Consider the following 14,106-nt stretch of genomic DNA (forward strand, 5'->3'; position numbering starts at 1 on the left):
ACACGAAATGTCGCCATGAAATGACGTTAGTGCACTTTAATGTCGGGCTGCCTCATTTAGGGCGGTACACGCTGCGCGTCACAACTGCTTTAAATCGCCCCACCCTATCCGTTTCGCACTGCTTCAGGGTGCCGAAGCAAGTGGCGGCATGCTGCCAAACGCGCATGGAGGTGAGGCAGCTGGCGCTGCTGGCATTCGGGATGTCCGTGGCCACTGCTTGGTTCCTGTTGCGCCGCAACGACACCTTCGGCTGGATCCTTCAGGATCTACTAGGCGTCGCCTTCTGCATCAACATGCTCAAGAGCTTCCACTTGCCCAACCTCAAGGTACCCGCATGCACGCCTCATGCGACTTGAACTGTTTTGGACAGTGTAGGATGAATATCAAACATAGCTGTTTCACCAACAGGAGACTGGGCGGGCATAAAGTCGACTAGACGCTGACTTACTAATGGGCCGAACAATGAGATGGGCTTCGTTTCCCCGCATCCCATGGAGACTCAGCATAGATGCCGTCTGAATAAGAAATTGTGTTTGTACACGGTAATAGACTTGACGCTTACATCCCCTGCTTGCAAGAAAGGTAGCCATGTCTCCTTCAATGGCTATAACTGCGAGGAAACGCTTCCGTTGTTCTTGGACAGGCAACATAACACCCTGCAAGTGAAGTCTGTGCGCAGTCATTTTATGAAAAGCGCTAGATTCGGTTACTCAGAAATACGAATGGCCGCCTCGTCATCCCATACATGAAGCGTTTTCACCATGGGCTAATTTTCTTCTCACTTTAAGGAGGGCCCGCTTAATGCTGTTTATCGGGTGCCATGTCGTGTGTTGCCTGAACATAGCTTTTATGCCTCATGAACGCCGCTTGACTGTGCGGCGGTCTTGTATTATGCGATAAGGAATTATTTTGCAGCATGTGAGGCAAACCACCGGCAAGGGATGCATGGTTCGAAAAAGAAAGACAAGCACTAAAAATTGCATTAAAGTTTAGCTAACACAGCTTTTTTATTAAAAATTACTTCGTAATGAAATACGAAGGTATATCGTTATTTAAAATTTGTCACTGTCTAAAAAAAAGTGTTATGCTTCTTCGCACCAACTGCGATAGAACCTCGTGGCTATAGCCCACCGCAGATGTTAGAGAGAGAAAAAGTGCGGCCGTACATCTCTCCGGGACGTAGCACTTTCGAAACATCCCTTTGGTTGCAAGCACTTTTTATTTATTTATTTATTTATTTATTTATTTATTTATTTATTTATTTATTTATTTATTTTATTTATTTACGAACTAAGTAACCTACAGCCTCCGTAAGGTAGTATTGTTCAGGGAAAACGACAATGTAAGACATTTCTACAGAAATCAATGATCACAAAGGCAAACCCTTAAGAAAATTTTCTGCCCAGCAACGCCTTAGAAAAACAAAAATGAAAAATCTAAGAAACTTTAATCCACTGTATACAGCGGACAAATCCGAAAGTAAAGATAATCTATTATAGGGATATTCATTTCTGCTTTGGCAAAGATCGACCGACCGCTCCTGCTTCGCCCGTGTTTAAGACTGCTTCCGCCCTCTTCACGATTCGTGCTCTTGCAGTGTTCGCCTCATACTGTCACCGTAATGTCTGAGTGCGAAAGTGTCATCTGGGGTTAAATTCTTGCAGCTTCTGGCCTTGCTCTTGACGCTCCTGCTGGTCTATGACGTGTTCTTCGTCTTCATTACGCCGTTCTTGCGCGCGGTAAGACAAACTGTCAAGCGCACTGTGATGTGTGTGTTTCTTTTAGTTAGATGGGTCTAGTATTAGTTGGTATTACACACGCCTGTGTTAAATGGTGCTGAGCCGTGCCGCCGCAATGGTTGCGAAAGATAGCGCCATAACGAAGCGCCTCTATTACCCTTGCTAAAAGGGAAAAATTTTCATGTGGTACGATAGCTAATGTTGTCCGTCTATTCGCGAGCATGTCTTTTAATGCGGGACGTCAAATACCCACACGTATGCGTGACTGACTGCTTTCTGAGAGCGCGTAAAGTAGGTCCTATTTTCAGATGAGTGCATGATTGCTTGCACAACTTCGGGCGCACATCGTGCGTATGCGTGGTAAAGCGAATTATGCAAAGAGCCAGCTTCGTTTGTATCATGCCTTCATAGATCTGCGCAATTAGGTAAAACTCTTGTAAATGTAACTTGGAACCGTATACGGCGTCCGTATGACGGGTCACTGCAATGGATAAGAGAAAGAAGTGTAGGTATTAACGTGTCTTGACTTAAAGCTGGTTCCTTTGCCAGTGCGATTCTGAAAGCTAATTACGATAGTTGGATTCAGTGATCTTCTTTAGTGGTACTCGAAGTTGATATGCATGGCAGCAACGCCTGTTCGAATTGAATAGTAGCACTTTGCTCGCACGTTTCGACAGTGGAAGGCAAAGTGCAGCGCATGACCCTTATTCTCTGTTTTAGCTTCTTGGAGTTGTTAAGCAGCCTGGAAGCAGCCTTTGATTTAGGCGTATCTTTTTCGTGAAATTTTATTATTTCATTTTCTATTGCTTTCCTAAGGAAGAGTGGCCCAGTCTGTTGATTTTTTCTTCGGACATTACTTCGTACTGCACAGCTTTGTGAGGGCGCAAATCGCTTCTGGGTGACTGACACACCATTGCTTCGAGAGTGGGTTCACTTACAACTTAACTGCACGTAATCTACTTGACATTCAATGAAAGTATCGAAACAATCGAACATAATGGAAACGGGCAGACGAAGACACCACATCAAGATGGAAAATCGCAGTCTAGGCCAACCTTAACGTTCGCATTCGCAGAACCGCGAAAGCGTGATGGTCGAAGTGGCCAAAGGTTCCGGCGTCAAGGAGGTGCTGCCAATGGTTATCAAGTTCCCGAGGATTTACCGGAGCATCTATTCCAAATGCTTCCAGATGAAGTTCTCCATCTTGGGCCTCGGAGACATACTGGCACCAGGCAAGCAACTTGGGCGTGATGACAAACCTATTCGAGCGTTTTGGTCAAATAGCCTGCGATCAAAAATGAAAATTTTTGATCGCAGGCTATTTGCTGCCGTGTGCCTGTATTCTCAGATGTTTATGCAATCTGTAAATATATACGTAGTCATAAGTCACGGTGATTCACTTCCGCCCAATTAGTGGCCGGTCATTAGCGAGAACTCCAGCTGTGTTCGCCACTGTAAAAATCGATATTGTAGAATGGCATCAGCGTGCAGTCGGGGGATTTTTGGGCAACATGGCGTTCTGAAATCATTTTCCCCCACTATTTCAATCTCGGGTTGTTTTCCATGTTTCACTGCCTCCCGCAGGTATGCTGATATCCTACTGCCACACATTCGACCTATTCGCGCTGGGCAGAAGATTTTACTTCTATATTGGTTGTTTTTGTAAGTACCACTTCCACTGGTAAGCAACCTTTCGCTGGTACCTATTTGCTTAGTAGAACCTGTTCTCTAGTTGGCCCGTTAACATGACGGACACAAGGATAATGACAAGATAAAACGCTTCCTGCTGTTCGTAGTGTCACCTTCCTTGTGTCTGGTGCATTCATGTCACCGTGGATGCTTCAAATATGATAGCGTATAGTTGCTCAGACAACATCACTTAAAACGCCCAACTGGAATGATGGCTTATTCTCGTAAAGATAAACAGGTACATCGTCCCGTTGTCACTTGCAGTTGTCAAGGACCCTTAGGAGGTCGAAATGAAATCCAATTACGCTGTATAACGTACTATCCAGAAGGTAGCCAATAGGTTGCGAGGGACTCGGTAATGGAAAGTCGTGGATTCATTTTGGACTCCTAGAGCGGCTTCTACGAACACTTCATAATGAAAGTAATAACGAATTTAAGAACGCATTCCTAAATGTTCCACAGACAACGCCTAGTGCTCGCAAGAACGCGTTCTTAAATTCGTTATAACTTTCGGTATTAAATGTTCGTGCAAGGCGCCCATGGTGTTCCTTTCCATCCGCTAAAAGCACGGAACACGAGCGATTTTTTCATTCTATTTCTATCGGAAAGCGGTCCGGGTAATTTAACCTGCAACCACGTGCTGTGCAGCAGAACGCCGTAACCTCTGAACCATCGCAGCTGTTGTCTCTTACATTCCGAACATGTACCTTTCGCACTGACCCTGAATCGAAACTGTTTCACCAGGCTGGCAATGTCTACCATACTCTCGATTGATGTTGCAACTGTGTTTGACATATGTATAAGCGTCATGCTTCCGTTTGTCTTGTATACAGTCTCGCTTGATATTAGAGCGGCAAGGAAGCATTACAATCACTTCAACGGAGGGAGCAGTGGAAGGTTACCGCTTTGAGCCAGGACATGAGGCGTAGCGCTGTAGAGGACAGTTTGAGATAAAGATAGCCACCTAGGGGGAATAGATGAAAATCGGTACGCGCTGAAATGTGAGTGTTTGTGAAGAGGTGGTCATGTTCAACGCGCGCCATCGCTGCAGCTTACGGCATGGGCATGGTGACCACGTTCCTGGCGCTGGAACTGATGCACAACGCTCAGCCGGCGCTGCTCTACCTGGTGCCCTTCACCATCATTCCGACGGTGACCACGGCCTGGTACAAGGGACACCTCTTCGCAATCTGGAACGGAGTCAAGGTGCGCGCGCCGCCTCTGATTGCCAGCACTTGCAACGTGTTCTCGATTAGACTGCGCGAATGGCTGCCCTTCAAAGCGTCTCCGAAAAGGCTGCGAGCGATCTGAGATCGTGGCTAGCGAGAACGAAGGGCTAAGTTGTGACGTCCGAACCATGACTCTGTATGAAACGTTACAGGCGTTACGTTTCACGTAGAAAAAAATGGCTGTGGCTTAGCTAAGGTTAAGCCCAGGATGCGAAGCATACTAGCCTTTATTTTAGTTGTTGAACCACTGTTTAGCCTGGTGAACTGCTGTTGCTTGGCTATATTTGGTTCGGCTAGACGAAGAAACAACTCATGCGTTACTCTGCTTCGCCTTCAAGAGTGGAACGCGACAGCGTTCCCGTCGACCCGCCAAGGGGTGTAAGACAATGGGCTACGGCGCAGCGACTACGCACCCCGCATTGGACGCGGTGAGCGTCGAGCAACGCAGCGTTCGGCGCGGCAACGAAATGTGCGCCTGAGCAAGCGACGCACGCCTGAGCTTTAGAAACAGCTCGTATCTAAGGCAACACGGCATTCACTAGAGGCGCTTTTGTACCGCTTTGAAGCGTCGTACTCGTGGCTCAGTGGTAGCGTCTCCGTCTCACACCCCGGAGACCCTGGTTCGATTCCCACCCAGCCCATCTTGCAAGAGTTGAGCCAAAGCCACCTAGAAACAAGCGCAGCTGCTCGCGACGCCGCGAGCGACGGCGCGAGTTGGAGCCCAGTTTCTCCTCTGTCGTGACGTCACGGTGTCACGTGGTATTCAAGGCGACACCGCCGCGCCTGAGGAGCTGGGTTGAGCTCTCGTAATATGCTTCGCATAAAAAAGAAAAGAAAAATCGGCGGATCCCGCGTTTCTGTGGTAACTGATGTCAAGGAACGATTCCTTTATGTTTGCACAAATGTTAATTGTGTGTGTTGCGCAAGACGAAACTCCGCAAAAGGAAATGTCTGTGCAGCATAACGCAAATAGAATGTACTCTGACGCACTTCGCTCCATCCAACTTCGTCAATTTTGGGTTGCCAACTTGTCTACTTCACTGCAGCTCAAAGCTTCTGGCTCAATCCATGCTCAGGCTTTAGTTTTTTTAACTGCAAGTTGCTGCTCCACACTCAGCTGCTCCTGTTGCCGGCTTCATGTTCACTTCCCGATAGCCAACTTCAATGTACTGTTGCCGACTTCATCACTTCTTGCTCTCTTGCCCTGCTTGTGTACACGAATAGATACACATTATGAGACATTGGCCACGATTGGGCGCATACGTAGTGACATATACTTACTGCCACAAGTCTTACTGGCTATCGCCTTGCGGCGCTAAGCACGAGGTCACGGGATTAAATCCCGTCCTTGGTAAAGAGGAAAGTGGGCCTCAGATGAATTTAATGGCGAAGCTGCAAAGGAAACGCACACGGTTCTTGGAAAACAAAGCTTTGCAGTTATAGAAGATTTGACCTTGTCCAAGACTTAAATCACCATTTTGTACTTTCTCGGGGCGTCAGTTACCATGTGAGTCAATTACGCCTCAAATTGATGGTTAGCTTGCCCTCGGCCTGACATCCGCTCCTTATGCTTCTTCTACAGAGTTTGTAAGAGTGTGCACAGAAGTAGTACAGTGGCTGCTTTTAAGAGGTTGTGCAAATCGTTGGTCATTGGTGATGGTAAAGCGAGATAACGACACTGAAAAGATGTTTCGCAAGTAACCATGTACTGAGCCGCAATTTATCAATATGTAAGCATACCAATTCTATTCCTCAAGTATGGCTTTTCTCAAAAATTTTCACGTATTAGTTATTTTCTGTTTTGTGTTCCAAAACCACGATATGACTATGTGGCAAGCCGTTCTGTGGGACTCCGAAATAATTTTGATCACCTGGGTTCTTTAACCTGCACCCAATGCACGGCTTTTGCATTTCTTCCCGTCGCTATGCGGCCGCCTTGGCCGGGATTCGATCCCGCGCCCTCGGATTTACCAGGGGAACACCAAAGGCACTACGCTGCCACGGTGGGTTGCGGCTTAGCGGCTTTACGTTAGTCGTACACATGGTAATCATCAAACACGAACAGGAATGATAATACTCGTGGTAGAATTCTGTCCGTAAGCATAAGATGACGTGCTATGCGTCGTCTCGCGCAATTAGTAATTCATTCTGCCAGTTGCACTTTGTGTGTCATTACTTTCGTCACAGCTTGTTATGCTCGATCAATTGATCAGCGTACACAAAAGGAAGCCATATCGGCGAAAGCGATCAAGGGATCAGCTACGCCATTCGCGGGATATCGACCAGTGCCTTAGAACAGGTTATGGAACGAAAAAAAATGGGAAAGGAACCTTCGACAGTTTGCGAGAATAACTAAACTTGTTTAGCAGCGTGAGGAACGAGAAACAAAACGAAAGGCCCACACGATACCCACGGCGCACTAGTGTTGGTTGCGTCTTTTGTCGGTGCCGTTCGCACGAAAGAGAACATTAAGAGAGTGGCATACAGCTAGCGGCAATCGCTGTTAGCAGCAGTGAAAATAAAGTTGCGGCAAGAGCAGTACGCAGTTTTAGGTCGTATTGTTTGTGGTCACAGGGGCCTTTCCCCGCAAGCGTGTGCTTTTATTACGTTGCTAACGTAGTTCTTGGACTGGTCGCTCTTGTACGATTCCATTAGCGCAATCATAATCGATCTGCCTGGTATTTTTCTTCGTTCCTCGATTCGCGTAACAGTTGGGCGAGAACGGTCGCAAAGACGGGTGCGACAGCGATACGAAGATACGGGCACCGCAACCCAATCAAGGCGGACCCGAAGCCAAGGGCGGCAATTCAGCTGATAACTTCACTTCGGACAACGCTGAGGGTGCCGCCGACGTGGGCGCCAAGGGGCGGCAGAGACATAGACCGAGGAGCAAGAATCCAGAGGATCAAGGTAACGGAGAACACTAAGGGAGTGCATTGATTTGAGATCGTTCAATAATATTATTGTCATTATTATTATTTGCATCAACTGAAGGTGCTCGATGTCGAAACACCAGAGAAATCACTGGCAAGCTTTGGAACGCCACAAATATTTCGCTCACTCTGTGAACCACTTTAGCTTTCGTTTCACAGGAGGTGTATGATTAAGGAAACCGAGACTGTGTGGTAGAAGGCTATTATGGTAAATTATTCAAGCTGTTAAATTCCGGTTGCTATAAAACTGAGGTTGCTGTTGAGTTCTAGTTTTGTACTCTTACAAATACACCGGTAAGTCATCCAACCTAATGTAGTGGTTGATATTAGGTTTTTCTTTCCTTCTACGTCTCTTCTTTCTTTCTTTCACAATGACTGGGTGTCCCACCCAGTGATTCTCTTTTGGCGCAGCACTGCTCTGTCTCCCTTCTTACGTCTGTTCCCTCAGTGCTTGGCCCGAAAGTTCCTTTTTCGATGCTCTTCCCATTACGGAAAATCTATTCGTGTCTCCAGGGGACGAACCGGGCTCCTCCAAGGACAGCAACCTGCGGCTTCACGAGGGCAGCTCGAACATTGGTGGCGACGGCCACGGAGCCGCCGATGACGAGGAAATCGCGGCGTCCCCGCACGGCGTCGGGAGTCCGAACTTCGCCGCGGGCACGGGCGAAGCCGAGCGCGTGCGAGCCGGGACGCATGGGTCCTGCGCCGCCGTCTTCGCCTCCGACGAGTGCCCGGCCACGGACGTGGTGCCGGCCTCGCACAAACGCGTCCCGCTGCACCTGGCCTACTACAGCACGTGGGAGGATCGCCTCTCTCGCTTCGTGCTCAGCAACCAGAGGAAGAACGGGCTGCGCCGAGACGCCGCGAACGCGCACGCAACCAGCCCGTCAACCGCGTAGACCAGCACAGCGGGCTTTCCACGCGGGTGGTTTTGTAGTGTACGACAAATTCGAAAAAAAAGCTATCTGTTCATCGTGACCAGTTTACGTATTCGCAGAGAGAAAAAAATGCCTTAGAAAAATTATTGCGCGCCGAAACGGCTCAAACACGGGTGAAGTACTCCGAAATGTATGACGTAACATTGGCGTATAGATGGCTCAGTTTGCACGCGAAATTCAATATGGAAACGAAATACAACCAGCAGGGAATCCGAGTAACGGAGCAGTAGCCTACCACTTTCATTGAGCATACTTAGCTGCATTCTGGGTGGTATTGGCAGCGCACTGGAATTCTCTTCGGTCGTTTCCTTTTTGTGTGTATGTTTGTGTGTCTGTGAGAAATGATTCGATGACCTAGAATACAAAATTTTAAAGAAATGTTGGGAGGCAGCTGCACTCAGAGTCGGTATTTAGCGGTTACAGAAAGACATCGTGCTATTGATGTCTCACTTTGGATTATTTGTGTTGCGTATTGGACGGCTTCCTAAATATGTATTGTACTTAAGCGTATGTTTGAGTTCTGTACTCATTGTATTAACAATAAGCCGGTATTTTGATCTGATACGCCATTTATCTGTATCGTCATGTTACATTGAAGGTGAAGAAAACAGTGAATCACGAAACTAACTCCTTATTGAGTGAACCTGTGCCCACAAAAACAGCCACACTCAAAGCACAACGATAGCGGCGAGCACAGTCAGCGATCGTCGAAATCTGATATCGGGTCAAGCGCGCCGGCTTTCATGCATGACTCGTTGAACGTTGCAGCGTAATCGCCGTAGCCCACATGCCTTTGAGAAACTATTACACAATTCGCATCGTGGACACAATCAGATTACACAAGGTTAAGCTCGGTGACAACAGGCAATGGATAGAGCCATCGATAACATTACAGAAACTTTCGATACATGCAGGCGCGTCTTGCGTCGAGCAATAACTTTTAAAGTTTGTTAGCCGGTCAACGGCAGTCACAGAGGAAAGATAAGTTCACGTGTCAGTATTATCTCGTATGGGCTAGAAAGGTATCTAGGTTAAATAAGCTTAATTTCGATTCATGGGCATGGAGCTCAGCTTCAGTTAGCAGAAATTAAAAACACATATTACGCAAATACAACACACATGGTGGGAAAATATCCATTAGATGGATACCAGCGTGCGAATCTGTCCCAGGCAATGAGGCTGAACACGAGCAGGCCCGAGCTCTCTACCACCGGGCGGCTTCAGAACAGCCCAAAGGGGGGGGGGGGAATGAAAGAGAGTGTAATCACATACCATGAAATCAGTGAACATTACAAACTCGAAAGGAGAAACCTTCCACCTCAGGATTGGTCTCTCTCCTGGAACTAGGCGCGTATATTTAGGCGATCTCCAACTACCCCAGCACATGACCGGGGTAGTTGGAGAAGTATGGGAGAGGCCTTTGCCCTGCAGTGGGCGTAACCAGGCTGCTGCTGCTGGTGCTGCTGCTGCTGCTGCTGCTGCTGCTGCTGCTGCTGCTGCTGCTGCTGCTGCTGCTGCTGCTGCTGCTGATGATGATGATGATGATTTAGGCGATTACAAGCCGGTACATTTTGGGTCTATCTTACGCAGACGGGACGAACATGACGCCATATGTAAAGATTGCGGCGAGAGGGGTATGCTAGACCACATAATCTGCGAATGTGCCGGTTCCTCAGGGATGAGCCAAAACATAGATAGTATAAAAGCCTGGGAGGCTGCCGAGCGAAGACCCCGACGTTCAGCAGCAAACCATCTGCCTGGCGGCTGAGGCCATGAAGAAGGAACTTCACTAGTCCTTATTCTGCGGGGCAGTCCCTGATCCCCCCTCGGCCTGCATGCCGAGGTCGGGCTCAGACAGTCCCTTTTCGGTGGAAATAAGTTTCTCATTCATTCATTCATTGGAGTCAGTAAAGTTTCGTTAGTTCTCTCGTCCTCGCCTCTCCGTTGGAACGTGAAGCTTCTCGGAAGATTATCGGCAGTTGTTGATCGAGTGCAGACAGGAAGCGATGGAGATCAGATGTACAAGAAATATTTATAGGTAAACTTTTCTATATAAGTGGCAGGTAAAACAAATGCATTACAAACTTGAACAATCGAGAAACAAAGTCTCACTCTTCGACTGTCTCAATGACTAACCTAGACTTGTTTTAACGTACATAGTACGGAGCCTCACTGATCTATCAGCAATCCTGATTTCATCCAAGTCTGAGGATCTGCATGTGTCCCAATTATTATAGCCCCAATAGACAAAGAAAAAGGGCGGTAGGGCCGTTGCCCCGTCCTGCAGATTCAGTTGCCAATGAGAGTCAAAAGTTTGTTAAGCCACAACCCAATGGGATGGATTGACTCTTAAAAGTAAATATATTGGAAAACTAAGCTCTTTTCCGTCTTCTCCAAAACTCCGTTGCCCTCTGTTTTTTACGTAGTCAGTAGCGGCCTCAGCAAAACACGCCAGGCACGCACAATATATTGCTAGGCGGTCTCAAACCCCGATGGCGTCTCTAGACCGCAAATGTTTCGGAAGCCGTGGCTTCAACACCGCATACTGCAGCTGCACTCAAGGTTTGTCCGCGTGAGAGATTTACGACCGTATATGGCATCCGAACTTATTGTCCTGAAGACAAAGTTGTCCGAGTGCGTGTTTTCAAGACGACGCCGTCCGAATGTGTTCCTCACATGCGCATTGCATCTCTACAGCGCACACTGTAAGCTGTTATTCGACACCACGCGGTCTTTTCTCCGCAACCAGCATCAATGGCCACCGATTGCCTCCCGGACGCGCAGAAGAATAGACCCCCGCTCCGCATATGCCGCACGTGGTCAATGTTGCAAGGCCGTTCTTAACATCGGCAGCGCCTCCAATTAGCCAGGGACTCGGGAGCCGGCGCCACAACACCCCGTACAGCAGTCCCATTCAAGGCTTGTCTGTTTGGACCTATCTGGCCGTCGGCGGAATGCCAACTCCGTGTGCACAATACCGCCTTCGCCGAATCCACACATTGCCCCCCCTGGCGCATGCCGTGGCTCGTCACCAGACACCACGCGGTCCTTCTGACCAGGGGCGTAGCCAGGGGGGGGGGGCTTATGGGGTTTGAGCCCCCCCCCCCCCGAAATTTTTTCGTGCTGTCCATGCACCGCCGACCAAAGCGACCCCCGGCGCCGGAAATCACTCTGGATTTTATCTAGAATGTCTTTTTGACGCTCGAAAAGACATTTAACCGCGAAGATTGCGAACTCGGGTTGGATTTCGTGGCAACGCCCATACACCGGCAGTCACATAACGCCAAGCAGTGCCATCCGAGCACAAAGTTTAAGGGCGCTTTGATGGTGAGCGGGCTCGCCGCGGCATCTCACTGAGGCCACGGAATCTATGGAGCGCATGGATATCAATTGCGAAACTTTATGGGTATAAATCTCATAAGCTCTTGATGTGAAACGTCCATTGACATTTCCAAAGTTGTGCTTCAAATTTTCTATTGCGGAACTTTGTGGGTTTAATGTTATAAACATTTGACGCCAAAGGCCCACTGACTTTTCTAAAGTCATACATCGGAACATACAACGAGACAAGCCAAATCAACACACTAGCAGACGAGATGACAAAGCACGCAGCAAGGTCCAATGAGACGATGCGTTGGGGTGGTTCATTTGTGCCGTCATGTCACATAAAAAAATATCAACATTTTTTTAAACCTACGCCACAATATCCATGTCAAGACACTAAAGCCAGCCAAAGTAACTACGTTCTTATTTGTTTTTTGACGTAGTAGTTCTGCGGAAACCCGCAAGGTGGAGAGAAGTAATGAATAAAGGGCAAATAGACATCTACCTGTTCGTAGCAATTGCTACAAAGGAAACCCATACGGGTTCCTCAAAAGGGTTCTCATTTTCCCTTTATTCATTATTTATTTTTTCTACTTTGACTTTTATTCGCGGAGGACACATTGAGCCTCTTCAATTTTTTTTTTGTTTTCGCTACCCTACCCAAGGGCTGCCAGAGCGAGCCAGAGCGCATATGTTTTTCTCATATGGCCCCGACCACCGCGCGGTGCACTTCGGTGGGCGTTCGGTTTGCTTTGGCCGAGTGTATTTTCACCTGACAGAGTTTTGGAAGCTTTCTGGCCAGCAGATAAGAAAAAAAAAAGAATGGTCGCTCGCCGCCATCACTGTGGGGACTCGAAGGATTGCACCGCGTTCCTTGAGCGGAACCTTTCCGGAAAGTCTTGTTTCGCCGGTGTAGGATACTGAGCAGTATGCGTATGGTTTTCAGTGGGCCAAGCGTCTCATGTTTTCTTCGGTATTAATTCCGTAGCCCCATTAGCTGCCCGACGTAGGCATTCGATTCTGGCCAACATACTTTCCTATGCGTTTTTTTTTTTTCATTCCGGTGCCTCCGCCCCACAGAAAAAAAATTCATTGTTTTGGCGCAGCGAATCGTCGCATGGTGAAAGTTCAATTTTGATACTTCTTTTGCGGAAAGTAATGGGCGACGGGACGCTTCAGTTGCTGGATACGTTTATTATATTATTACGAAAGCAATTATATGGACACTCCAGGCGCATTCCTGCCGTCGCCGTCGCCCTCATGTTTCGTATAAAGTCCGAGAGTGATGCTGTATGTGCGAGTGAAAGCGTAGGAGGGGAGGTGGAATGGGTGAGCCTACGATGGTGGCTCAGTCTTGTGTGCGCAAAGGAAAAAAGCGGGCAGGAAGCGCGCCGCCTTCCGTCGCGCGCCATACATCGGGGGGAGTGGATGGAATGGGGGCGGAATCTAGGATTCTGTGAATCTATGATTGTGCAATATGTTTATTTGCCTTGTTTGACGCGTTATATACAGTTACGTTTTCTTACATACATAGAGTCATTGGAGACTTATACGTATACTTAAATATCTTGTTGCGAGGTTTTGTGTACACATGCTGTGAACTTTGTTTCCAGTGACACTTCTTGTCCTTTATCAAGCCGTATTTTCGCATTTGTATATCCCACTGTATCTTTGCATTCAGGGGCGTAGCCAGGGGGGGGGGGGGGGGGCTTATGGGGCTTCAGCCCCCCCCGAAATTTTTTCGTGCTGTCATGTGCCGCCGACCAAAACAACTCCCGGCGCCAGAAATCATGCTCGATTTTGTCTAGAATGTCCTTAATTCACGCTCGAAAAGACATTTTAGCTCGAACATTGCTAAATCGGGCTGGATTTCGGGGCAACGCCCATGCATCGGGAGTCACATACCGTAACGCAAGGAGCCCCACCGGGCACAAAATTTCAAGGGCGTTTTGAAGGTGAACGGGCTCGTCTGGGCATCTCGCGGAGGCCGCGGAATCTACGGAGCGCTTGGATTTCAATTCTGAAACGTTGTGGGTATAAAGTTCTCATAACACTTTGATGCGAAAGGTCCATTGACATTTTCAAAGTCGTGCTTTAGATTTTCAATTCCGGTACTTTGTGCGTTTAATGCTGTTGTAAACATTTGACGCCAAAGGTGCATCGACTTTTTTAAAGTCGTACATCGGGTCATACAACGAGACAAGCCAAATCAACACACTATCAGACAAGTTGACAAAGCACGCAGCGAGGTCCG

At 48.0% G+C, this 14,106-nt stretch overlaps 1 protein-coding gene across 1 annotated transcript in view; it reads left to right on the top strand.

Moving 5' to 3' along the window:
- LOC135901003 (signal peptide peptidase-like 2A) overlaps window positions 1–8,568 on the top strand; it is a 48,434-nt gene extending 39,866 nt beyond the window's left edge. The window contains exons 11-17 of the mRNA XM_065430631.1: window positions 128–326; window positions 1,665–1,739; window positions 2,815–2,971; window positions 3,324–3,401; window positions 4,480–4,634; window positions 7,369–7,567; window positions 8,104–8,568. Of these exons, the coding sequence (XP_065286703.1) occupies window positions 128–326; window positions 1,665–1,739; window positions 2,815–2,971; window positions 3,324–3,401; window positions 4,480–4,634; window positions 7,369–7,567; window positions 8,104–8,489 (1,249 nt within the window). The 3' untranslated portion in view covers window positions 8,490–8,568. The remainder of the gene's footprint in view (window positions 1–127; window positions 327–1,664; window positions 1,740–2,814; window positions 2,972–3,323; window positions 3,402–4,479; window positions 4,635–7,368; window positions 7,568–8,103) is intronic.
- The last annotated feature ends 5,538 nt before the right edge of the window (window positions 8,569–14,106 follow it).

This window comes from Dermacentor albipictus, chromosome 2 (assembly GCF_038994185.2).
Source record: "Dermacentor albipictus isolate Rhodes 1998 colony chromosome 2, USDA_Dalb.pri_finalv2, whole genome shotgun sequence".
Classification (NCBI taxonomy): domain Eukaryota; kingdom Metazoa; phylum Arthropoda; class Arachnida; order Ixodida; family Ixodidae; genus Dermacentor; species Dermacentor albipictus.